The 26,700-nt window shown below is 46.6% G+C and overlaps 1 protein-coding gene across 2 annotated transcripts in view; it reads right to left on the bottom strand.

Annotated features, from left to right (window-relative positions):
* Positions 1–492: 492 nt before the first annotated feature.
* The window catches only part of LOC150002597 (lipoxygenase homology domain-containing protein 1-like), a 147,205-nt gene continuing 120,997 nt past the window's right edge, over positions 493–26,700 (bottom strand). For both annotated transcript variants that reach the window (XM_090285096.1, XM_090285097.1), the window contains 8 exons: positions 23,999–24,126; positions 21,786–21,903; positions 20,698–20,872; positions 18,997–19,182; positions 13,040–13,207; positions 8,294–8,426; positions 6,772–6,930; positions 493–1,727 (listed from right to left, as the gene is read on the bottom strand). In XM_090285096.1, the coding sequence (XP_090141222.1) occupies positions 1,247–1,727; positions 6,772–6,930; positions 8,294–8,426; positions 13,040–13,207; positions 18,997–19,182; positions 20,698–20,872; positions 21,786–21,903; positions 23,999–24,126 (1,548 nt within the window). In that variant the 3' untranslated portion in view covers positions 493–1,246. The remainder of the gene's footprint in view (positions 1,728–6,771; positions 6,931–8,293; positions 8,427–13,039; positions 13,208–18,996; positions 19,183–20,697; positions 20,873–21,785; positions 21,904–23,998; positions 24,127–26,700) is intronic.

The following is a 26,700-nucleotide window of genomic DNA, read 5'->3' as shown; positions in this document are numbered from 1 at the left end:
GCGCCATCACCCACGGCCTTCTGCTCAGGCCTCAGCTGTGTTATCCCAGGCTGTGCACCCAGCAGGCTCATGGCCTTGAGTTCTCTGGGAAGTGATGGAAAGAATCACGTGCCTTTTCACAGGCTCATAAACCCCCTGGTCCAAATACTTCCTCCTCATGTCTTCCCCAGTTTGCACTGGATTTATTGAAACTGGGGGAAAAGGGTGCAGATGTCAAGGTGAGTTCTTTGTGGAGTGTGGTTGGTAATGATTTAATTAGCCCAGGTTTTTGGAAAAAAAGTGTTAATTTATATTTGCTTAAAATACACCATCTTGATAGCTTTTTCTCCATTGAGGCTGATCTGCCTCCAACGCCCCGGCTCAGTTGAAAACTCTGTGTCCAGCAGAGGTTTTATGAGCACAGTGGAACAGATTTATCCAAGACAGTGTATTTTGTCCAGGGGATGGGAGATGGCTAACCTCTCTAGTGGAAAAGAGCGCAGAAATCCCATCTCCTGTGCCTTTTATTGAGGAGGGGATTTGGGAGATACAAGGTCAAGACTTATGAATCATCGATAAGCTTTAGACACTTGAGTTACAGTTGACAGTTACTGATTACAGATATCAACATAGAGAACACAGTGACCAGTCTGTGTCATGGTCTGCTAAACATATTGACGCGATGCTGACATCAGGTGCAAGGCTTCATACATTTTTAGCTACAGATTGTTTATATTTAACTAAGAGATTTTAAAAAAGCAGAGCAAGCTCTAAAGTGTAATATGCATTTTTGAAATCCATTCCCATGGGAACCCTCTGAGTGGCCTTTGGTCCTATCTTTCTCACCGACTTTCTGTTTTCCAATGAGACTTAAAGGCCTCCCGGGGAGGGGGCTGACTCACAGCTTGGGCTACAATTCTGGAAATCACAAGGGATGGTTCCCCACACTTTGCCACTTCAATTCCCTGGAGAAGCCCCAATTTCCCACCCATACCTGGAAGCAAGTCTCAGCCTGGTCACTGCTGTTATTGGAAAAGAAAATGCAAAGAGTCATTTTTGTGCAGTCACAGACGATGACACATGCTGATTGATTCTTGTAGGTCCAGGAGACTGGAGTGGGGCAAGACCCACTGATAGTTACCCGGAGTGGCCTCTGAAGGACCATGAAGTTCTGGTCCACTGTGCCACGTGCCACCTTCTGCTCTCCAGTCCCAGCTCCAGCCAAGGTGGGGTGCAGGAAAGTGTGGTAAGGAGGGCCTCCAGCCCCTCAGACAGAAGGGAAGAGTTCTCTCCAGGTGAGCCCATCTCCCCGCTTTTTGTCAAGCCACTTGCCACATTTGAAGATGGTGACCAGCCCCGTGCAGGTGTTGGTGACTTCCACCCTGTCCACCAGCCAGCCCGAGAAGTAGCCGCTACTGTCGTGTTCCAGGCGCATTTTGCGCAGATCGCCCAGGTACAGAGTCTCCAGGAAGAAGCGGTCGATTTGGCCCCGCTCAAAGAGGTTTCGCCCCTTCTGCTTCAGCTCCCGCTTGCCCGTGTCCCCGTCAGACCCAAAGATGGTCACAAAGACATTGGCATCGGTGCCTGCCCCCGACTCGTAGCCTGTCATCACAATGACCTCGTACTTGACTGGCACCAGCCTCTGGATCTTGCTAGGGAAGGTCTCAGTTACCTTGGTGACTTCAAATACCTTGAAGTACTTCCTCTTCAACTTGAGGGGGATACAGCAATCACAGTTAAAGAAGTACCTGGGGGTAGGGATGAGGAAGCTCAGTGGACACCAGCCGAGGCTCATACCCTCCCCAAGACCCCTGGCTATCCATACATGATCCCTTTCCAGGTGACAGGGTGTTGGGGCTGGAAATGTCTGCAATAGAATGTGAGGATTAAGTCTTGTTTATCTTAACATTCACAGAGGCATCTCTGTTCTTCCAGCTGCCTTTTCTTTTTTTAAATTATCCTTTCTTTTTCCCCCTTCACACTCCATATCTGATCCACCAGCCAGTTCCAATGAGCTGCTCTTTAAAAGAGACCCAGCACCAGCTGGAAAAGTAGGCAGTGTCTCACTATCTTCCCTCCTGTCCCTTGGCCCAGGTCACCACTGTCTGACCCCTGGAATATATATCCGCCTGCCAAGCAGTCTCCCTGCTTCTTGCTCCCCATGGTCAGTTCTCTATGCGGCAGCCCAGTGACCCCGCGGAGACATCCACCTGAGAATGTCACCCCTCTGCTCAGAAGCCTCCAATGGCTTCCCAGGTTATGTAAAAATCACCACCTTACAAAGGCTTGCCAGACCCTACATGGCAATGGAAAAAAATATAATAAATTAAAAAAAAAAAAAAAGACCCTCCATGGTCTGAGCCTCCTCCCAGTATTTACCTTTCTGATCTGCCACCTGCCCTTCTCCAAGCTCACTCCACACCAGCCATGCTGATCCCTTCGCTCTCTCAAAGGGACTGATGGATGCTTTTACCTGATGTCACCTTCAAAGGCAGCTGAGGGATTCAGAGCAAGGCCAAGTGGAAACATAGCTATGGAATGTATGCTTCCAAATCCCTCACACTTGGCTGAGCTGAACTGTGTGTGTGTGTGTGTGTGTGTGTGTGTGTGTGAATGTGAGTGTGTGTGTGTGTGAATGCTCACAGACTGCAGAGTACAAGGGTTAAGAGAAGGTCCTCTACATAAGAAGCTACCACAAGCAGAAGCAAGTTCAAGGCCAAAAGAAATGGTCTTGGATCAGAAAGTTCCCACTCTAAAGCCATCCCACCCCAACACCTTCCAGTGTTGTCGGTGAGTCCAATAATTACCAAGAAAGAGGTCATTGGACACTGCAGAAAAACTGAAAAATTGGGTTTAAGGGGGCCTGGAGCCTGCTTCAGCCCTGCCACCTCCGTGACCTGGGGCAAGTCACATCCTCTACCCCTTCCTGGGTTTTTCCATTGGCAACACTGAAGGTTTGGATGGAATAGCTATAGTTTCTCCCCACTCCAAATGGCTACTTTTAACAGCTTCAGAAATAAACACTTCTGGTCCTGGCTATTGACCTCAGGAACGCAGCCTGAAAGAGCCCGCCCAGTGGGAGAAAATCAAACCCATTTTAGATGGAAATCCAGAGCAACAAAAAGGCTTGGACTTTGGCAAACTCACTAAATGCCAGGGCTTTGCATTCTTGCATCTCATGAATTCCCACAATTGGCCTGAGTTGCAGGCCTGATCCTCTCATTTCACAGAAGGGGAAACTAAGGCTTGGAGAAGAGAAGTCACCACACAAGGTGACCCAGAGCCGGTGCCCAGAGCCAGCCAGCCTGGCCACTGGAGAGCCAGCTATTTAAAGACACTTCAAAGGACATCCTTATTCTGTTTGGAAGTTCTGTCTTCCCCCAATTAACCTTAATAAATCTGGATGGTTATTACAAAGCACACTTTCTTAGTGGGGGGTCACTTGCATTCTTTTTTTAAAATTCTTTAAAAATGTATTTCTTTATGCATATACTCACTAATATGCATAATTCTATATAAATGCACAAATCATGTGATCATATGCATGATTTTCTAAACTCATTCCTTTTCTTTTCCTCAGCACTAGCTCCATTTTTCTCCCTCATTTCCCCTTCAGCATCCCACGGTCACCTCAGATAACCCATCACAATTACAAGTTGATCTTGCCAAGTTCCCCTCTATCCCCCAACCCTGCACAGACCCACACACAGGCGCATGCAGGACATCAGTATTCCATTTATGAAATGGATCATACAATATGCGTTTTCCCATATCTTGCTTTTCTCACTCAACGATCCTTCCTGGGACTTGCTCCAAGTCATCTGGTACATATTTTATTCATTATTTTTAATGGCTGAAAAATATTCCCTGGTGCAGCTATAAGAAAATGTTTTCTAATAGACATAATTAAAAGATCACCAAATCATGGGTCCTCTGGGCTTTGAGGAGTCAAGGCTCCAGCTGAGGAAGGACATATGCCGGGTTATTCCCGCTGCGAACAGGGAGAAGGTCATCAGCAAGAGTAAAGGCAAAAGCAGAGAATAACAAACACAAAAGCAATTGAACATATGAAAAAACACATAGAATATGATCACACTTCCGTGAACAGTGTGTGTGTGAGATGTTAGAAAAATGCTGGAGAGAGTGGGGTCACCGCATGCTCTCAGTGGCCCCTTCTGATGAGCTACAGGGAATCTTTACTTTCTTTTATACACTTTCTTTGTATTACTTCAATTTTATAATCATTATGTGCTATATATGCTGTTGGGATAGAACAATGGAGCTGCTTTTGGTCTTACAAAAAGAAACACAGGCCGCTCTGCGTGTCCTTCCACTGAAATCCTGAGGACATCAGTGACAAAGAAGAACTGGTCAGAAAAGTAATGCACGTTGTGGCAGAGGACTCAGTTGGAAGGTGAACATGTGAGACTATTGTGTTCATAAGAGCTTGAGATTAAATTCATTTGCAACTCATGGAAAGCTAAATATTCTGTTTGACATGGTGGTTGGGAAGGGACTATGGATGCATATTCAAGGCTATGTGGTGGTTTTCATAACAGCAGAATGCCTGCCTGTATGCTCTAGGATGGAGACAGGTCAATGATTGAGAATGCCTGCACTGCCCCCTCTGAATGGGGGTGCTGTTTCTGGGGCAGAAGGGTGGTCTTCCACCAGAAACCCCAGGCCTGAGACCTGCACTGGAGCAGGACTTCTGAGAGCCCCCAGGCTGATCCTTTCCTGACCTCCAGCCTCTAGAGAGCACCTAGTTCACCTCCCAGAAGGGGAGACTGAGGCACAGAGAGGTGGTGAGTTACTGCATGAGGCCACAGAGCTGACCCATGACTGCTCTAGCGTCTGGGGATCTGGTCTCCATGCACCCTCTTTCCTTTGGGAAGATCCCTCCCTGGGGACATCCCTTCTTCCACATCCAGCACGAGGACAAATTAACAAAAGGCCACACTCTTGAGGGTTAAGGAGAAGGGGCTTCCCTGGGGGTGGCGGCTTCTTTCCATTGGACGAGAAATCCCCCACCTTGACGCTGGGGCCACGGGATGGGAAGTTCATGGGCTGGGCCTTCATGTCCCCTCTTCCAGAGACCGGAAGGTACCAGGGATGCTGAGGTCTTTGGCTGTCTCTCGTTCACAATTAACACTGTCCATTTAAAGCTAACTCCACTGATGACTATTTTATTTTATCATTGTATCACCTAGCAGCATTTTGTTTTGTTTAGTCTAGGGGTTTGCAGAGGAAAAGTATCAGCAGCCATGTTCTCTGTGGCCTGGAGGCAGTAACCAGTTGCAGCCCTGGCTTACTGGGTGAGTCAGTCACTGTTCGTGGCCCTCTGTGTCCCAGCTCTCAAGTCCTCACTTGTACTGCTCCCAGCAGCCATGCCCAACGGCTCCTAAGAGACCAACAGATAACATCGCAGCCCAAGAAGGAAGCTGCTATGGATGGAATTGTGTCCCCTCAATGTCACACGCTGAAACCCTAACCCCCATGTGATGGTATTTGGAGGTGAGGCCTTTGGAAGAGAAGCTTAGATGAGGTTGTGAGGGTGGGGACCCCAAGATGAGATTAGCACCCTTAAAAGTAGAGAAGGAGATACTGGAGCTCACTCTCTCCCTTTCTCTGCCAATTGAGAACACCGCCAGCCAGGAAGAGAAGCCTCATCAGAACCCAAACTGCGCTGGCCCCTGGCCTCGGCCTTCCAGCCTCCAGACTGTGAGGAAAAGATGTCTGTTGTTTGAGCCCCCCAATCTGAAATACTTTGTTATGGCAGCCTGAGCTGGCTGAGACAGAGGTGCAGGAGTCAGAACGCTTTCCTGCCCAGTTCCCAAAGGTGAAGTTCGGTCTGAAGGGGCCAATTCCAGGGGCCTGCAGGCCATAGGTTGAGCACGGACAGACATTGCTTGGAGAAGCTTGGGCTCCTGAAGGCTGGAGGGACCTGTCTGCGGCTGCAGGCCTGCACCTGGCTGCCACTTCTCACTGTTGGGCTTACTGTGAAAGGCATGGTCATGAGCAGGGTGAGCCCCAAAAGTGTACACAAAGGGTCTTGAGGGGCCAGCAGCGGTTTTGTGGGGGTGGAGGATGCCCCAACATGAGTTAGACCTTGGCTCTCATTCAGTGCTCAGGCCCTCCTTCCCTGAGGCAAGCATTGCCCTCAGCTTCCCCTTTCTCCTCTCCTGGTTCCTTTGCAGAGCCTTAGGCTCTTTTTGGCTTCCAGTCTGGTTACCAAGTGGTTTTAATTAGATAAACTGAGGACTGCAGACTGTTACCCAGGTAACTAAGACTCTTAATCCAACAAAAATGCCTGAGTCCCCAGAAAGTGCCCCGTGGGGCAAATGCAAAGCTCCTTATCTAGGGTCCTTGGAGGCAGGTGGGCTGTGACAGGACCCAGCTGTCTCTGGTCCCCCCCTGCCCACACAGATGGTGGCCTTCCACTATGACCATGGAAGCAGCAGGCTTCAAAGCTGCATTTCTTTGTCATTATACGGTGATGGAAAGAGAGGGAAAGGGAAGCCTTCGCTGTCTAGCACTGTCTGACTTGCTCAGGGTTCTTCCAAAGCATCCATGGCTAGAGCACCTGAGGTCATCTGCTCTAGTCCCCTCCCCTGGGGTAGGCCTATCATTCAGATAGTTCCAGAACCGGAACAGCCACCTCTTCCCTTCCTGCCTCATAAGCCTCCTGAATGAGGTGACCTCAGCCTCAAAGGGGACACCTCTCTGTACCACTGTCTTGCCCATGGCCCAGCCTCAGCTCCTGCAGGGGGAGAGCGGGAGGTACATACGTACACGTTGCCATACTCCATTTCAGTGATGGTGATGGTCTTGACGTGCCAGAGCAGCTCTCTTTTGGGGGCGTACCGCTCCTCCTTGGCAAGGTGGCCCACGCAGAGGGCGGCGATGTCCCCCAAGAAGACAGTTTCAAATTCAAATGTGTCTGTGGTCCCTCTGCATGACATAAAGATGTGGCCAATCAGAGCTACTCATGCCCACTAAAGGAAGTAAGCATTTATTGAGCACCTACTGTATTCCCAGCTCTGGTTGGAGGAACAGGGATAGAATGGCAAGCAAGAGCTTGACGTCAGGCCTTCATTTCTGGAGGGGTTCAGACTAGATTTAGAGGAAGACAATGACAACCATTAAAAAGCCCTGGCTGCTGCCTGGTCCCAGCACCAATGGATGGTAACAACACATGAACTTAAAAGGCCTGTGAGGACCTGGGCCCTGTGCCCTGGGCATTGGACAGAGGAGGTGGTGGGCTGAAGGAGGGGGGAAGAGTCCTCTGATTGGACCAAATTGGCAAAGCCATGCCATGGGAGGCACAGACATTTCTGGGGAGTGCTGGCTTGGCTGGAGGTTGGGTTCAGTGCGGGAAATGCAATGGAAAGGAGGTGGGTTGTAGCAGCCTGTAAGTGTCAATCAGAGGAGCTCAGACTTTGTCCTGACCTAGAGGGAGTTTAAACAGAAGGTCTAGTTGGTCATGGGAGGGACAGGCTTTATTCCAGCCATTTTGGAGGGAGCAGGGAGATGAGGTGGGCACCTGAGCCACCGAGAGGCAGCTCTGGTGCGGTGGAGGAGGTGAGATTCCCCAGGGTGTGTCTGTCAATTGGGAGTGGTGAGTAGAGGCTCCTTTATGTGAGACCCAATTTTGATTTTCCTATAAAGAATCTTACAGGCTCTCTTTTCCCTGTTTCCTTCTAACTAGAAATTAATTTGATGAGTCTTATATGATTCTTTTGCAATTTTATAGGTGGATGTCTTCCTTTTTAATTAGACTGTGAGTTCCTTGTCTGAGGGGACATGGGATCAAAAACGTCTTCAGTGATTCTGGGCCTTGCAGCATAGTAGGATCTCTTTAATTATTAATTAATTAACAAATTGTTGCTGTAGCTTTCCATTAATTTTTTAAAAATTTGAATGTATTTGATATATAATGTTGTGTAAATTTAAGGTGTACAACACATTTCTTTGATTAACATACATTGTACTATGAATGCCATTGTAGTGATAATTAGCATCTCAATCAGGTTATAGAATTATCCTTTCTTTTTAGTGGTTGGAACAACTAAGTTCTAGTCTCTTATGGTAGGCTCGCTGTAAACACAGCCCACTCCTAGCTTTCCCTTTTATAAATCTCCTGTTTCATTCCTAGGAGCTCCCATCCGGTGGGCACACAGTAGGTACTCAATAAACACTTGCAGCTGAAGCCCATTTATATGTCTATGGCTCCCACCAGGGGGATGAATCCTTGGGGTCCAGTTATTACCCACCTCCCCCACCCATATTCCCCTGTGGGCACTCCTCTTCCTACTTCCTAAACAACGGCTTTGTATAAGGATTTTCAATGAGGAACTCTTTGGATCGGTTCTTCCAGCCCTCCAGGATGAGCCAGACGTCCTGCCAGGTTTCACCTCCATCGCCTGTTTCTATGTCGATCTTGTAAGCTGCAGTAGGCAAGGTGGGAGAGGTCAGCAGGGTCAGGGAGAGGGGGAGCAGTGCCCACCATCCATCAAGGCTGCTTCTGCCAGGTCCTACATTTGCTCTTAGACCAAGCCTGGGGCGGGGGTAGGGCAGCTTAAATTGGCCACACTTGAGGCAATATAAATAGAATCTTCCCTGATTTGGGGGCTAAAATGATATTCCCATTTTAGTTACAGTAGCATCCTCTTGGCCTGGCAATCTTGGGAGCTTCTAGTGAAGCAACAGCCGCTGCTGCCTCCAGGAAGCAGGATTCTAGCAGATGCTGGGGCCTCACTCTCAGGGATGGAGAGCCCCTGAGATGCAGAGGAAGATCATGTGCAAAGAACAGGGAGGAGGGGTGGGACCCAGCTACAGAAAGGGACAGGAAAGCCCCAGGCAGGCAAGACTGTAGGAGAGCCTCAACTGTCTTCAGCAGGCAGTCCCGCTTCCCACACTTGTCTGTTTTCACTCTGGGATCAGGCTCAGCAGGCCAGCCTCCTCCCCTTCACTTCCCTCAGGCATGTCTGCATTCATTCGTCCAACATTAAGTGAGTGACAAGTGTCAGGACTGGGCTAGGCTCTGGGCGACCCTGGAACTCAACCTCTAGTCCCAGATGCACACACTGATTATACCACAGGACAGAATGCGGTAATCCTGTGACAAAGTGGCAAAGTGCCATGGGCCAAGAGGGAAACCCCAGCTCCTTGTTACCTCCCGCATCTCCTAGATCTCTCCCTCTTGCTCCCTCCAGCCATTCTGCCTCCTTCCATGCTGTTCCTGGAGCACGAGGCATGCTCCTGCCTTAGAGCTCTGCAGTGGCTGTTCTCTGTCCCCAGTGCTCCCCCCGCCCCCCACCGCGCACCTACATCAGTGTGGCTCACTCCTTCACCTGCTTCTATTTCTTACCCAAATGTTACCACCTCACTGAGTTCTGCCCCAACTACCACGAATAAAATTGCAACCCGATTTCCGCCAGCACTCCTGGCTTGCCTTACCTATTATTTTCCCCTGTCCCTGTCACCTAGTACCTTCTAACCTGCTATGTAACTTATTTATTATTTTATTTAGTGAATGCATGCTCCATGAAGCCAAAGGTTTTCATTTTGCTCACTGATCGATGCCACGTGCCCAGAACAGCCCAGCACAGAGGCACTCAATAAATAGTTGCTGAGCGAATGAGTGAGTTATTGGGCTAATTACAGGAATTGTGAAGCAGGTGGCATTTCAGCTTGGGTTTGAAGAAGAGCAATGGCTATAATCCACAGAAAATGCAGGAATGTTCCAGACAGAGGGAGAACCATATGAAAATACTGAGGAACGTGACAGAGGCTTGAAGTCCACGTAATCCAGACCTGACCCCAGGGGCCAGGCCAAGGGTGGAGCTGGCACACAGAAGGACACAACACACACTTGCTTGGAGTGTCCCTTTGCATGTAGCTCTTACTGTGGTAAATTAATTGGTGAGGGTTTCGGGTTCTGTATCCAAAGCAGTTGCTCTATTTCTGTGCCTTTAGCTCAGAGGTGTGACAAAGACAATTAAGAGAAGAAATGGCTATGTCTGCTGCTCAGTGCCATGTCCATCCCAGCCCCTCAACAACCCTTTGCCTTTGTGACCTTTGTCAAGGACAATCTCTGCTACCTGAAGCAGATAGAATGAACCTGAGCAGAGTCAGGGAGCCCACAGAGGGAAGAGATCCAGAGAGCATGAACACCTGCCTAAGGGCAGGGCCTGCAGAACCCAGCCTAGGACTGTGAGCAGCATAAAGTGGCTGAGCCACTGTCAGGGACTAGAAGGCATCACAGGGCAGAGAGTGGTCCCAGTGCTCCCAACCTTTTTCCCAACAGAGGTTAAGATGTATTCTGCAAACCAGACTCCTGTAACTTCAAAGTGGATCCTGGGGGTTGTTAAGAAAGTGGTTTGAAGCAGGGAGCTCAAGGACCCTCCATGCTCACTATGATAAACTCTGGGGGTAGGACCCCGACATCAGTATTATTTAAAGATTGCCAGCAGGCCCTGGCTGGTGTGGCTCAGTGGACTGAGCACTGGCCTATGAGTCAAAAGATTGCCAGTTGGATTCTCTGTGAGGGCACTTGGCTGGGTTGCCGGGGCAGGGCGGGAGGCAACCAAAGTTTCTCTCTCACATCAATGTTTCTCTCCCTTCCCCTCACTCTACAAATAAATAAATAAAATATTTTAAAAAGACATTTAAAGATTGCCAGTGGTTTTCAGCTTCGGCGCCCATGAATCAAGTGCTTGCTGAGGGCCGGGAGCAGCTTCTGGAACTGCTAACAAGAACTGCAGGTGAAGGCAGTGAACAGGAGGATAAATGGGGTGGGGCCATCAATCAGTCTGGAGTACCAGCCAGGCTCAATACTGACAAGACTGCCTGCAGGGGCCCAGAGGCCCCCGGGGCTAGGAATCAGGTCACCTGGGTCCCCCTAGTTACCAATGGGCCTTAGGTGTGTCCCTTCACCTTTCTGGCTTTCTGTTTTCCTTACCTATGATAGAGAGTTGTGCACTGGCTCATGGGGCGGGAGGCGGCTGCGGGAACGTAATGAGAACGGGGGTATTGAGGGCTTTTCACATATGAAGGTCTGTCCAAGTATGAGATGGTGCCCAGAGGTGCCCCTGGGTCACAGACACTGAATGTAAGTGTCACATGGGCTGGGTCTCTATTTTATTCATTTGTGTATCTCAGAACTCAGAATAGGCTGTGGCACTTAGTAGTTGTTCAATAAGTATTTGCCAAATAAAGGTAGCTGAAGGTTGACTGTTTGGCTCCAGCTGCATCCTTGGTTCTCCCCAGGATAAGTTCCATCTGAGGACAAAGGTGTGGCTGTCTGTCCCCTGATGGGCAGTGTAAGAGGGTTCCACTCTGCCCCTGTAGGCTCCTACTAAAGGCCCCTGCTCTCCCATCCTTCCAGAACTAAAGCCATGCTGCCACCCTTTGTAATCTCCCTGCCAACCCAAATTTCACAGGTCTTAGCAGCTGTGAGACACAAAATCTGTGAGGGAGACTCCAGGCCTCACAAATCTCTCCTCTCCTGAATGCTAACAGCCTGAGGAGCCTCTGCTGCTCATCTTGGCAATGGATAAGGGCCTTAAGTGTTCACATTGAATAAGGGGCTTAAATTGCTCCCTCTAACAAGATTGTGAGGCTCTAAGGAAAAGGACTGCACCCTCTTCCATCCCCTGAGCACTAATGGCACATCTGTGAAGTCCCAAAGCCTACAGAACTGCAGAGGGCTGCAGAGATGAGGGATTCTGCCCATGACTTCTAGGAGCTTACAATTGTGCAGGGAAACTAACATATGTACAAGGGCTGCTACAAATAAACTTGGGGTCACAAAGCAGTGTGCACCAATCATAGCATTGAAATTAAACCAGGTGCCTGCAACTCCTCAGTAAGCTCAATTAAAAAAGCTAGGAGTCCACCTCTAAATTAGGACAGGAAACCTCATACAGATGAGAAATGGGTGCTCATTCCTCATTTGAATGCTCCCAGGGATATCAGTGCTCAGTACTTCTCAGAGCAGCTAATGTCACCTTTTGGTAGTTTGGATGGCATGGCAGAGATGGGTAGGTGGCTTTCTACCAAAGATCCATGTTTCCCCTCTGCAGTGTAGCGTTTGCAAGGAAGAGCTGTCCAGCCAGGGACTACAGTTCCCAGGTGCCCTTGCATTCAGGTGGAGCCACATGACTAGTTCTCACCAATGGATAGTAAGTCAATGTATTAAGAAGGTAGGGGGACCAAGCTTTCTCTTTTCCCTTCTGCAAGAACAGTGGGAGCCACATGGTGAAAATGGCAAACGCAGATGAAAAGAGCTTCGGTCCTTGAATCATACTGTGGAAGGAAGACTTTCTGCCAAACACCAACAGTGGACTGTTACATGAGTGAGAAATAAATTGTGTTGTGTTAAGATGCTCAGATTTGGGGTTTATCTTTTACTACAGCTAGTGTTACCTTAATAATTTAGGTTGGAAAAATCCTTTTTTTACATTGGGCTCTTTGTTGTGTTGGACCCAGATGCTGGCATTTGTATTAAAGAGACACTTTCCTAGTCCTGATGCCCACCCATCTATGGAGCAATTACGCTTTCCCTTTAAATATGCCCTGAAGACAAGACCAAAGAGAAAGTGGCTGAGGGGATGCTGGCTCTGCTCCCCCCCACCCCCCACCCCCGGCCCATTCTGTTTCCCAGACGCTTGATTTGGCCGCTGTTGCCACAGGCATCAACTGGATGGAGTCCATGATGTAAAAACAAACCAGACAGAGCCCAAAATTCCCCAGCCTAGCCCTCAGGGCAGGGTGAGCTTGTCCCCAGTGTGTTTTCCTCCTCCCTAATTAATCCCTGAGATTCAAGGCCATGATTTGGTACCAGAATCTTGGCTGCTCCAGGTTCATTTAAGGGGTTTGCTTATGTATCTCCCCAACAGTATTCCCTTCATTAGGCATCTGATTTGCCTCCAGCTGTACGAATGTCTTTAGATTTGTCAACACCATTTCCCTCCTCTCTCCTAAGCTCGTTCTCATTTAACTGAAGATTCAGCCCAAGCATCACAGCAAGGCTGAGCCCACCGGTCTCCCCACGTACTGTTTTCCTCCGGCTCACGGATCTCATTGTTGGCACAGGCAAAGTCACGAAGTATCTGTCTGTCGCCCTTAGCCCTGGAGAACCAGCAGTCACACTGGAAGCGGAAGGTCTCCTCAAGGGAGTTGTCGGTCACATCAATGTAGCTCAGGTGCCAGCCTGGAGACTTCCCTGCCGGAAAGAGATTGTGGGGCCTGGGAGATGAGCGTGCTCTTCCTGGCTCTCAAACTTCTGCTCCCCCAGGCCTCTGGCTGTGTGGCCCTGGATAAATTCTCTGTCCTCCCTTGGCCTCGGTCTCCTTGATGAAATGAGGGGTTGGGTTAGATGATCTCTGAGGGCTCCTCTAGCCCAGAGAATGTAATTCTCCTGAAAACATCCTTACCTTGGGGTTCATGAACTCTCAGAAGATTTGTGTATGGGATTTAAGCAGTCTGTGGGCCCCAAGAAATTGTGCTATAATTATACAGAGACATCATACCAGGGGCATCGCTCATTGCTTTAGCATATTCAAAATGGGCCTATGACCTAAGAAATAGACCTTTTAAAAGTTCTTAAAGCTGAAGGATAAATCCTATGTCTTCTTGACACCAGTATCCACATAGCTCACACCTAGTATCTTTATAGAATCAGTTCAGGCATCACCTCCTCCAGTAAGCCTTCTCCAGTGTTCTCCCACTGCCTACTCAGCCTGTATCAGGTGTCCTCCTTGCTTTGATGACATCCTGAAGCTGCCTTGGCCATGCTCTGACCATCCTGTTTACATGTGTTTCTTCCCCTAGATCATGAGCTTTTGAGGGCAGGAACCAGACCTTATTTGTTTTGGTTCCCTCAATGCTTAGTTTAGCAACTGGCATGTAGTGGTTGCTTAATGAAAGCCAAATGACTATATTATGGTTTTGAAAACATTTGCTATTTGACAATCACAAGAGGGGTCAGAAACGGCTATTTCTTCAGAGTATGTTGCTAAACCTGACACATTTTGCCCTACTCTCAAATAATCAGCTCTTTCTGTTGTGATTGGCAGGGCATCCTTTAGAAATGTTCCCCTCAAATTATAGCTATTATGGATGAATCGATGTGTATTTGCTCTGCAAGCTGCATGCTACCGGCACCATGCACTGGTTCAGTTCCCCTCAACACATCAGTGTCCTTGAGAACTCAAAAGGCCAAAGGGCCCCCATGTGTGGATAAATCCCAGTGGTGTTACAGGTTATTATGATGATTATTTTTGAAATGCTTTATATTTCTGTGAACTTATATTATTCGAAAGAAAACATATAAATAAATTAATTTCATGGTAAAAAATTTGCTTCATTGCAGGAGAGTTTTCACTTCAGAGGGAGCAAGAAGAAGAGCAAGATGCATTAGAAAAATAAACACTCCTGTGTTATAATTTGTTCAGTATTATAAAAGCTACTTGGGTAACTGGAATTAAGGAGAATTAATCATTTGTCTTAATTTTCCTCTATTAACTATATTTCATAGTAATCAAATAGTATCAGAGGCAATTATTTAATAGAATTCTAGCTGATAAAAGGATAAGGAGTGAAAAATAGAAAATCGTCATTTGTAACCCTAATAGATCATCACTGGATGAAGCCGTTAGGTGAAAGTTACAGGGGATTTTACGATGGAGTGATCAGGCTGGCAGTCCCTGGACCCACCGTTCTGTGTAAGCATCGGTAGGAGTGGGACTGCTGAGATATAATACAAAGTACACGGGTCTCATTTTAAAATAGTACTGATACCACCTATACAGTATTTTTGCCAAAGAAAGTTGAACCTGACTATAGTCAAGCCTTGAGAGCTGGCTTTCAGGTTGTAGAAAGTATGGGGAATAAAGAGACAGTAATGCCATGAAAAACCAAACAGGTCCAGAATGTGGAAATTCTATAAATCATTGGACCCATTTTCTTCAACGAGTTAATAGCACAGAAAAATAAAGGGAGTAGGCACTGTTCTCCATTAAGAGACTGAGGAGACATAACAACTAAATGTAGTGTGTGGACCTTGTTTGCATGATGATTCAAAGAAAATCAAAAGTAGAAAGACTTTTTTAATGTTATTAAAGCAATTTGCATATGGAGTGAAAATTGAATGACATAAAGAAATTATTGTTTTGTGTGATGATGGCATTGTGATTTCACAAGAAATTGCCCACTTTAATTTGAAAAACATACTAAATATGTTTGGGATAAAATGACATGTGGTTTAGAATTTGATTTTATGTATAACTTTCAGCAACCAGAAAGAAATTAAGAAGAAAAACAATTTAAAAAGGAGGTAAAAGAGGTATAACAAATCATAATTGTTGAATCTATGTGATGAGTATGTGGAAATTTTTAAATAATATTCCTTTCAATGTTGTGCATGTTTAAAATTTTCCATAAAAAAGAGCCACTGGATAAACAAAAAAGATAGAAAGGTAGATTCAGGAGAAGAGAAGATAGTTATGCTATTAAATTAGCTAAACATTTGTAACCTGACTTACAAAAAAGTAATTTTTCAGGATCCATAACATTTTTTTTGAAAACTCTCAAACAAAATATACTTGTCCTCATAAATTTCCATGCAAGGGAAGCATAATGTAGCATGAATATTTTTAAACTAAATACGGAAAAGTGTGGCATAGAGAGCACTTAAGGACATGTTTAGCTATCTTAGCTTATATTACCTTTTAAACTTCCATTTCTGGAGGAGAAAGTTTCTATAAAGAAGAAGTTAGGCACAGAACTTGGACTCCCCATTCCTCTCCTGACCCTAGTATCCCAGCCACCTGGGTTTAATGAGGATACAGAAATGTTCCTTTCCCTGCCAATGATATGGTTCTACTTTCAGATCCAATGTCTGGTTGAAGGGGAGGAGGTCCATTTCTCTGCCTACAACGGGAAGAGGATAATATCAATGACTCAGGATTTCTTTATGTTTAATGGCCAACATAAGGCCAAGGCAATTCAATTCCATAGTCGTGGGCTATCCAAGGGAGGAATCAGTCTTTGAAAAGCCTGGCACCTAAATCACTGTGCACAGCTGTCCATGGTGCTGAACAACCTATAACCATTCAGGGTTTTGACAGTCGGTGGTGAGATAGAAAGGATTGACTGTTGGATTTATTGCATAGAAGAAAAACACATGAAGAAAACTGATAAAGTCTAGATGTGCACACTATTGGCATCAGAGACTGGCACACAGTATTAGAGGGCTTAGTCAAGACCCTGAAATTCATGGCAGGACTCAATTTTTCAAAGTACTAATACATAAGAAAAAACTCTGAGTCTGGAGAATTGTAGGTTTCCTGTGACTGAGTCATGAAAAGACAGGAATGGATCTGAGGGACCAAAAAAGGGGTATAAATAAATTATATTAAAACTAATATTAAGTCTCTACTATATCATAAACAGTCTGATAGGCATTAGGGAAAGAACAATGAAGAAGACAATGGTACTCAGGGAGCTGACAGTTGAGTAAAGGGGACAAAGAAAAAGCATGTAGTTACAAATTTAATGACTGTTCTAGGAAGGGTTCTGGTTACATAAGGAAATAGGAAGAACTTTCAGCAAAGATGTGAGGACATAAGAGAGATTGTTAATTGATAACTTCAGTTCTAGATTCTTCCTCTTTTTCCAGCTTAGAGGAATGTAGTTGGTTTCTGAGCCCCAGTTAACATTGAACTGCATGCAGGGGTGTGGAGGCTTCAGCTGCAAAAGTTAAAGCAATGAGTTTGTCACCTTGAGAATTATAACTCTGGACCATCTGGCCTTACTGGACTTTGAGCTGCTACAGCTAAGCTTTACATTAGGCTCTCTGATTGGACTGCATTCTGATTTAGTGTGTTTTATCTTGCTCCAGTGGCTTTGAATATTTTTCTACCCAGCAGCTAGTCCCGAGGGAGATTTTTTTTTTCCTGCACAACTCCTCTGCTCTCAAGAGTACTAATATCTTGTTGGTGCATGTTGGTAGCATGTCTGAGAGTTAGAAGCCCATGGATACAATGTGCTTCTTTCTGATGATGGCAGGGACACCATTCCTGGGACTATACTTCCTACACAATGGTTTGCCTCTGGTGTGGACCCTGCAACAGGAGAGTCTTTGCATGGATATTAGGGTAGGTAAACCCCATCCCCACATTACCCCATTAATATAATCAGTTAAATCCTTCTCATAAGGCTTGTGACACATACAGTGGGGCTCCATGCTTTCCGTGAGCCATTGGCAGCCCAATTAAATAGTGAAGTGATTGTCTTGACTGGGCGAACCATTTGCTGAGTGTTGTAGGCAGCAGCTCATCCTTATCTTGTGAACTGTCTGCAGAAGAAGATGGTCTTGATCATTATGGGTTCTTGTTATTATATCGAACTTTCATACACCAGTCAACCTGTTATTGGTCCTAAGACAATCATAATGGATGATGAGAAGGTGGGAAAGAATTCAGGGGTCTTGTTTTGTTTGCTTCTTGGAAAAGAGGAAAGATTCATCAGAAGTATTTTGAGAATGTTCTGCAAGCATGTTTTTTCCCCATAGACTCATAATGACACTGGAAGGGACAGGTGAGGAAGAAGGATCCCCACCCACTACACCCTTTTCTAGATAAGACACCCCAATACACCCTGGTAACAATCATACATGGGAGACAGAGTGAACAGAGGTAGAAGAATCTGCCCTCATCTCAACTTTTTTGACCCACTGGCACACTGGCACCCAGCATAGTGTACCGGAACAGGGGTTGGGAGGCCTGGATTTATTTGTCCTGTGTTCTTTTCTTGGGGTGTAGTCCTGAGTAAGGCATTCAAACTTCACAGAACCCCAACATATTTTTGGTTGTAGAAAAGACAGGTAACGAAGTGGTTTTTCTGTAGTAATTCACAAAGAGGTTGTAAGGATCAAGTGTTTGCATCTTTAATACTTAATATTATCAGATATGCACTGAACATAGACTGAATGGACACAGTGAGATTTGAAAACTGTGTAGTTCTGTGAAAATATTTGTCATTTTATTGCTTTGAAGATTGGCCATTTTCTCTGTGCCTAATTTGAGCTAATTCCCTGTTATGGAATATACTTAACTGTTTAACTCATGTTAAAGCAAAATAGTCTAGCTCCCTTAGGAAAGGAGATTTCAAACTGTCAAGTTGGGTTTCATCAGTCAGCACAATGAACATATTGGTCCCCAGTAGGGACTTGGAAGAAGTCAGGACAAACAAAGTCAGGATGGCTCAGGGCCACTTCTGGGGGAGACTCAGAAATACTGGAGAAGGCTTTGAGCAGATAGTTTTGCAGAGGCTAGTTTCAGTGGAGGACAAGAGGGGTGAGTTAGAATAGTAAGAATTAAGGGAGCAGCATGTGTTAAGGAGGTGAAATATAGTATTTAACAACTCTTCTCTAATTAAAATGGAACTTAAAGGCCAAACAGCAGGAAAAAAATGATCAAGTGTACACTGAAGACAACAAAAGAATAACCAAAGAGATGTTGAGAACATGAACGTCATCACATATACAAACATGACAAAGTTTCCATGGGTATTCCAAATTTAAAAATAAATTTCTCACTTGGCTTATGTTCTATTCCATAATTTATATTTATAAACAAATTTGACTAATTTTAGACTTGCTATTATAAATAAACAAGTCTAATCCTTTATAGAAAATCCATGGGAAGTGAATTTTCTTTTTTTTAATTTTTATGTCTGAGCTAGGAAGTCAATGCTCCAATGTCACAGAAAATTAAGAACCATTCATAACCCCTGGGAGAAAGCAGGACGCACTGAGCTTCATCTCTAAAATTTGTTCAGAAACATTGGGTCTTTTAACTGATGGAAGCATCAAAATGGTAGCAATCAGCATTTGTAGTTGCCAGCCACCTGGGGTAGAAGGGTCAACATGTTGCCAGGGAGATGGGGAGAGGCTCAGGTGGAGAGCTAAGGCCTGCCCTCCCTATCACCCTGACCTTGAGCGGGACATACCTGTGTTGTCATGCCAGACCCTCAGTTTGCAGAGGTGACCCAAGCTGAGCACGTCAGGGAAGTCGAACGTGTCTTCGTTGTCCTGCATAAACTCCATCCCCTCAGCCGAACGCTTCAGGGCCAGTGTCCCGCTGTCTCCATCCTCCCCAAAGATGATGATGAACACATTGGCATCAGTGCCCGCACCTGGGAGTGCATAAGATAAGGGCTCTGGGTGCTAGTCTCTCAGACACATAGTCTTCTTGCCTTGGTCTGCATCCTCCCATCCTTGGGGGAGCCAGGTGTGCAGGTGGGCAAGTTCAGAGTCAGTGAGGCTGGGGTAGGAAAGGGCTGGAATTCTCCGGTCTCTGACTGTATCCTCCATTTATCTCTGTGCTTTGTGCATGCTGGTGGGCAAAGTGGAGTCCTGGCTAGCAAGTGTGAATGGTTTAGTATAAGAATTCACCTAGTTCTGGAGAAATACACCCACACTTAGAAGGCATGCCCTGTAGACTGGCTTTACAGTTTAGAAATACAGGCTCCCTCCTACACACTGTGGGTTCAGAGGAAATAGGAAAGTTTCTTGTTCCTCAAATATACCTCTTGATAACATACTACACTAGAATTCATATCATTTACTTAAGCCAAATAGAGGTATTGACCCTTGTTAAAAAGAAGATGCTTCTCAAAGAGGTGACCCTGTGGAGCTTTTTTGATGTATACCCTGTGGTTATCAGTAAACTTATCACTTGTTTCCTGAGGTTACATCATGAGGATATGGAGGGGCTTGAAAACATGTGGACACTTGGAACTTTTAAGCAAAAACAGTGAAGGCTCCACTGTGAGGAGGAAAGGAAGAAGGGAGGGGCCAAAAACAAACTTTACCAGTTTTATTGACCCATCAGTTATGCTTGTGATAGGACCATGAGAGCTTCATTTCTTTGGCTAAATGTTTCTCTATTGGGCCAACAAGTTAATTCTAAAGTAGCCGTTCACCATTAGTGTAAATGAGTTTGCCAGATTCCTTGCAACAGTTCCTGGGGAGCAGGCTTGGTACAGGGGAAGGCAGGCAGGAAACATGGCCTTTGCACACATTAGTGTTCTTACTTGGAAGGTTTCCTCTGGTGACCCCTGTGCCTCAGTGGCTTCTGTTTGTCTTTCCGGACTGGACTTTGGCCCTCCGTGACCTTACGTCTGATCCCTTGTGCCTCCCTCTGGGTTTCCCAGCATGTGTGCTGACAGAACCTCACTGTCATTTGCTCCATGAGAGTGTCAGACCCACAAGGGCCCAGGGTCATCTCTCCATTCTATGACCCTAGGCCAAATCTGGTTCACAAAAGATGGTTGAAAAGATCAAGGATGAGGGCAGGAACCCACAGAATCTCAGATGCATGGCACCTGGCTGAGTGGCACTGGGAGGCAGCAGGAGGACTGAGGATCTATGAGTCAAGCTTCATTTCTGACCATTTGCTGACCATACTGCTCGATAACATTCTCCCTCACTTGTCTGAGGGAGGAGGAACACAGCCAACTCCATCACTGGGAGGAAATACTTCTGTCCAGATAGAAAGTAACACACTGTGGAAAGGTCTTAGATTGATTAACATTTGGAAGGCCATCTAAAAAAATATCCTGACTAGAGCCCAGGGCCTAAGGCTGAACTTGAGGAGGGACAAGAGTAGTGGGAGGTGGGAGTGGGAGACAGGGGACCCATCAACTCACCGCTGATGTCACTGGTCTTAACTGAGATGGTGTAGGAAGTCCACTCCATCATCTCCTTTCCATTGATGACAGCACACATTTCACACACCAGGGTCTGCTTGCCCTTCCACAGGGACAGCCAGTCTCCATAATGGAACATGGTCAGGTCTCCAGTGTTCATGTTCTTCAGGAGGATCTGGGTGAGAGGGCCCAGTGGGGGAATACCTGTCCTCGCCTCCACCAGCCCCTCGCCCACTAATGCATCCCCTTTGGCTGAGCCCCAAGGACCCAGAATCCCTTGAGACGAGTTCTTCTGCCTTAGACTCCCGGCATATGGGAAGGGCCCTGTCCAGGACAAAGACTCTGCCCTGTGTGCCTCACACAGGTGTGGAAACCCCCACCATGACTACTCTAGTTTAGGGATTTGAAAATGGGCTATTTGTCCAAAGATGTTTCCAACATTGTACACAAGAAGTGTGTGCTGAATGACTGACAGACAATGGACCAACCAAAGCACTGTCAGGCACAAACACCTGGGAATAGTGTACTACTGAAGTTGGCCCGATTGTCCTGGGCCTGGGCACCATATTGTTAGCTCAAGAAGAATATGCTGAAGAGGGGTGTAGGAGCCTGGGGAAACTCAGGACAGATGGCTGTTGGTGGATGGGGGATGAGAGGACTGATTTTGGGGAAAGTAGAGGGCCCAGGTGGAGAAAGAGGCAGCCACCTAACTCAGGGATCACAGGGACACCAAGGGCTCCCTTTTCATCCCACGTAGTTTCCACCATATTGCTGTCCCAACTCCTGCTGCTCCTTTATCACTCCTACCAACTGACCTCCTCCAAGAAGCCCACACCAAGTCTCTGCTTGCTACAGTGCCTGCTGTGTCCTCTGCCAGTCGATTCAGTTTTAACTGGACGCAAATAAATAAAACTCTGTTCTCCAATTAATTTGCATCAAAGGGGCCTATTGGATTATATAGGCCAGGTCTCTGTAACAACCCTCTAAGATGGCATTTGTACTTTCCCAAGGTCCTCCAACAACTCAAAGGAGCAGGACAAAGGTGCAGGCTGGGGGTGGGAGGGAGAGAGAGGGTGCAGATGATTTACCTTCTCCAGGAACCACTCAGGCCTGTTTCCCTGGCCATCAATTCGGATCCGCATCTTGGTGAATGGAGCAATGTCCAGGATCTCCATGAGGAAGGTGTCATTCTGCTCCCTCTCAAATCTGGGGGTGGAGAGCAGATGCATGAAAAAGGGGAGCTGGCTGTGGTGAGGGCCCAGGTCATGCCACAAACCAGGTTCAGGGTAAGGAGAGAACAGGCTTCCATTGACTCCCCAGTTTCTTGTCTGTTGCACCCAGATATGTTGCCAAAATACTTAAGATAAGTGAGTTTGCCTGTAGAAGCAGTCCTCAATCCATCCCTACCAGTTCTTGGTCTTCATCTCATTCAGCAGTCCCAGCTTTTCTCTGGGACTTGGTTTCCTCATCTGAAGTCTGGGGAGAATGGCACTAGGCCTGCAGTCTCAATGGAAAAGGAGTTTCATGTCCACAAAGCTTTACAGGCTCCCATGAATGGTGGGGAACGTTGTGCACCGCACAACTCTAGATGTGTTATATATATACACAATCTGCACAATTAAAGGCAGTGGCCTTGGGTGGCAGGGACATAGAAAGTAACATTGCTTTTGTTGCTATGACTACTTTTCTGCTGAATTGCTGTCTCATCTCAGAGATGCTCTCTCTTCATCCCTTACTGACCTTCCCACAGTGCCGCACATATAAAGCGACCTTCTGTGCTGACTGATTGCTTGACTGCTGGCTGGTTCCAGATGCTGCTGCTGATAAGTCTCTGGGGGTAATGCAGGTGGCACTGAAGATATGACACTGCGTGGCAACTGTCATGCCTTTTTGAATACAAGACATATTTTTAAAAGCAGAGGCCACAGCCAGTGGGACTGAGACTGCAAATGCTATGGACCAGGAACGAACCACTCCTAGTCTTACAGGCAGTGGCGGAACAGCCAAGCAGCCTAATCTCTTTGGATAAGTTGCTCAGGTGTATTTTATGAATATTAGAAGTAAAAATGTTCTCCCCAAAATCTATCTGAAATCCTTTGTGCTCCAGTTTAAGCCCAGTATGTCCCTCTGCTCATTTGCAAACAGAAGGAGGCGCTCACAAAGTCCATTGTCAAGTTCATATCACATACTGGAGACTCCTCTCAAATCATCTTTCAACTCATTTGCTTCCTTACTCTTGCCAGGTGTATAATGTTGCAGATCAAAGGAACTTTAGAATTCTTGGCTTTGTATTTCTCTTTAATTTTCACCCTTTGATTTAGCCAAGTGTCTCCATCTTATAGTGGGCCAGGCGAAGGAGAAGGGGAGTAACAAGCTTGTCTTGTAGAAGGCAGAAGAGTGGATTACTTGGCTCCCTCACCCTTCTTTAGAGACCAAACCCCACCTACACCTGGATGGACCTCCTTTCCTCGGGTTAAAAGCCCACATCCAAAGACAAAGCCCCTCATCGGCCCTCCATTGCTCCATAGCTAACTCGCCACATTTTCTGCTACACAATCCCCTCAAGGCTGACACTTGGTAGGGCCCCCAAACTGAGGAGCTGCCGTGGGAGAAATGGTCAGCCTTTGAGCCACATCCCCTAAGGCCTAAAACTCTTGGTAAACTAGTTGCCCTCCCAGCCTAAGGCTTTGGCTCTGGTTAGCCTTATACTGTTCTCAGTCACAGAGACTAATACTGTATGTGAGTAGGTATTGGTTACTCTGATAGGGGTGGGGAACAGGAGAAAACCAGAATAGAAAGGGAATGAGCAACAGCCAAAGGTCATGCTCCTCTGATGTCACCTCTTCAGCTGCTGAGCAGAGAGGCTCCTCTGGGTAGATAAGCAGGGCAAAGCCTGGACCACTTTAGCAGCCTTGTCCTTCTGAGTCAGAGGCTCAGGAGATTCACAGTGACATAATACTATCAACTAATCTGCAGACCTTACAATTAACATTCTCTAGGGAGGGAGGAAGAGATGGAAAGAAGAAAGTACAGGGGAAAGGAAGAAAAGATGGGCTATGAGATCAGGTAATCAAGGAAGGCTTCTTGGAGGAGGTAGGTTTAAACTGGACCTTGAAAGAGAAGAGAGTGGATGAAGGGCACCGCAGGAGGTGGGAATCACAAGGACAAAGGTGTGGAGGCTGGAAGTCCCCAAGGAATGAGGGGCATATGAGGGAAGTGATCTGGTTGAACGCACAGTGGGGCTAGAAAGTGAAGAACTGGATAGGCAGAGGGGTAAAAGGCAGAGCTGGTCCCTGGATACCTGGCCTTCTTTTTGTCCAGCTGCACTTCCTCTGTGCTGCCGTGGATGCCATAGAGGGTCATAAAGATGTTGGAGTCTGTGCCACCATCAACCTCGTCGCCTGTCCACACAGTCATCTCATACAGTGCCTGCCATGAGAGGGATACAGGTCCTGAGCCTTGGTGTCACTCACCAACCCCACCCACTTGCCTCATTATCACCAGGGCAAGATGACACTGTCTTCTAGCTCTGTGGCTCTGAAGTGTCCCCCACAAGGCCCAGCTTACTACTAGAGAGAATTCCATTTCACATAGAGAACGTGTGTGCAGCTGAAACATGACTTAGAGTCCCAGCATCAACTGATTCCTTTGTCAGTCGAATCACAAACTAAATCCATGCATTCTAGCAGCACATGATGGCAGGACAGTGGCATTTGGAGCCACGCAGAGCTCCATTTGAATCCTAGACCCACCACCAGCTAGCTGTTGAACCTGGGCAGGTGCTTCACACTTGCCAGCCTCTGCTTTGTCCACCATGAAATGGGGATAAGCACTTTGCAGAGTTGTGACAGCTACAGACATGGGGCAGCCTTGTGGTATGGCCTCAAGAAGCAGCAGCAGCTTTGTCTTTCCTTCAAGCTACAGCCAAAAAACATCCTGATGCTTAAGGGAGCTCAGGCTCCATTCACTGGTAAAATGGGACAATCACCTATTCTATTTGATTTTTGCTTTACTTTGGGATTTTGCCATTTTTGTCTTAGGTTCACTACAAAAAAAATGATATATTCCCTTTGTTTCCACCAGAGAGGGAGGCAGCAGCGAGCTCTTTCCAGAACCCTCACTGAAGCCCCTGGCCTTGGATTTTCCTCTCAGAGGACGCCTCGTGGCAAAGGGGCCATCTTTACCCATGATCTGGGGTGTGTTCTAGTCTCGGCTTCTTACTCTATTTCCTCTCGCCAGGTGCCCAGGCATCAGCAACTAAGTCCCAAAGACTCAGGATAGGCTTGCACACATGGCTGAGAAACTGCCAGGCTACCATCATCTCCTTTGCCCATACCTGGCCCTTCCCTTCCCCTGTGGCTGCCCCATGGTTTTCTCACCTGTGCAGGAGCCTGGTACCCACTAGCCAGAAGCTTTAAAACTCAGAACCCAAGTCACACACCACAGTGATCATGCCACCAATGTTGTGCCTTTGGGTACTCGGTGGTTGTCAAGCAACAGCTAGAATCTCTGCCACGAAACTGCAAGATTAGAAGTAGTATTTTCAGGCCTGGCCCAGAGGACAGGTTTTCTGAGGGAGTAACGGAAGAGTCTCCTGCTTTACCAGGAAAATCCGCTTAGACCATCTAACAAGAGCATCTGTGGTGGCACGGAGTTATTGAGAATAAAAACAGGAGCCTGGTGCTCTTTTGCTCTTATCCAGACAGGCATCAGAACTAGAATGGTCAGAATGAGTTTTTGTGGCTCCAAGGAGACTGGCCCTTATGGCTCCTCCCTCCAGACTCCTGCTCTCTGTGTCCAGATTTCTCTTCTTTGCACAGACACCCGTTATGTCACAGGTCTGTTTCCCAAAAGAAACACAGAAACAGTGCTTTTGTAACTCCACTCTGATATCAAACGCCTTGGGGAGACGGCCATTCTAAAGAACCCTGTGGCAAAGGACCTGAACAAACACTTCTCCAAGGAGGATATACAGAGGGTCCAAGGGATATGAAAGAATGCTCTACATCACTAGCCATCAGAGAGATGCAAATAAAAACCACAATGAGACACCACTTTACACCAGTCAGAGCGGCCATCATCAACAAATCAACACATAACAAATGCTGGCGAGGATGTGCAGAAAAGGGAACCCTACTGCACTGTTGGTGGGAATACAGACTGGTGCAGCCACTATGGAAAAGAGTACGGAATTACCTCAAAAAACTAAAAATGGATCTGCCTTTTGAACCAGCAATTCCTCTGTTAGGATTATACCCAAAGAATCCTGAAACACTAACTCAAAAGAACCTATGCACCCCTATGTTCATAGCAGCACTATTTACAATAGCCAGTGCTGGAAACAGCCTCAGTGCCCATCTGTAGATGAGTGGATTAAAAAACTGCGATACATTTACACAATGGAATACTATGCAGAAGAAAGAAGCAGTTCCTGCCTTTTGCGACAACATGGATGGAACTAGAGAGAATTATGCTTAGCGAAATAAGCCAGGCAATGACAGAAAAATACCATAAGATATCACCTAATACAGGAGACTAATGAACAACAGAAATGAACAAAATTGAACAAGGAACAGAGTAACAGTTATCAGGGGGGAGGGGGAGAGGGAGAGAAGGGGGCTAAGTAGGGGAAGGGTTTAGTAAAGGAACAAGTAAAAATAACCCACAGACATGGACAACAGGGTGAGGATTGACCGTGGGAGAAGAGGTGGGCTGGGTGGGAGGGGAGCAATGAGGGAAAAAGTGGAACAACTGTAACAGAAAAACAATAAAGATAAAATAAAAAAACAAAAACAACAAGAAAGAACTGTGTGGTTCTTTGTAAAGTAACAAACCTGTGTTCTCACCTTAAGAAAAGAAATGATTTATTTATTTATTTTTAGAGAGGAGAAAGAAGGGAGAAAGAGAGGGAGAGAAACATCGACCAGTTGCCTCTTGTACATACCCTAGCTGGGGACGTAACCTACAACCCAGGCAGGTGCCCTGACCAGGAATCAAACTGAT

Source organism: Furipterus horrens, unplaced genomic scaffold, assembly GCF_987537825.1.
Source record: "Furipterus horrens unplaced genomic scaffold, mFurHor1.1.pri manual_scaffold_8, whole genome shotgun sequence".
Lineage (NCBI taxonomy): Eukaryota > Metazoa > Chordata > Mammalia > Chiroptera > Furipteridae > Furipterus > Furipterus horrens.
Note: the sequence above shows the minus strand (reverse complement) of the source record. Positions and strands in the feature narration are given on the sequence as shown.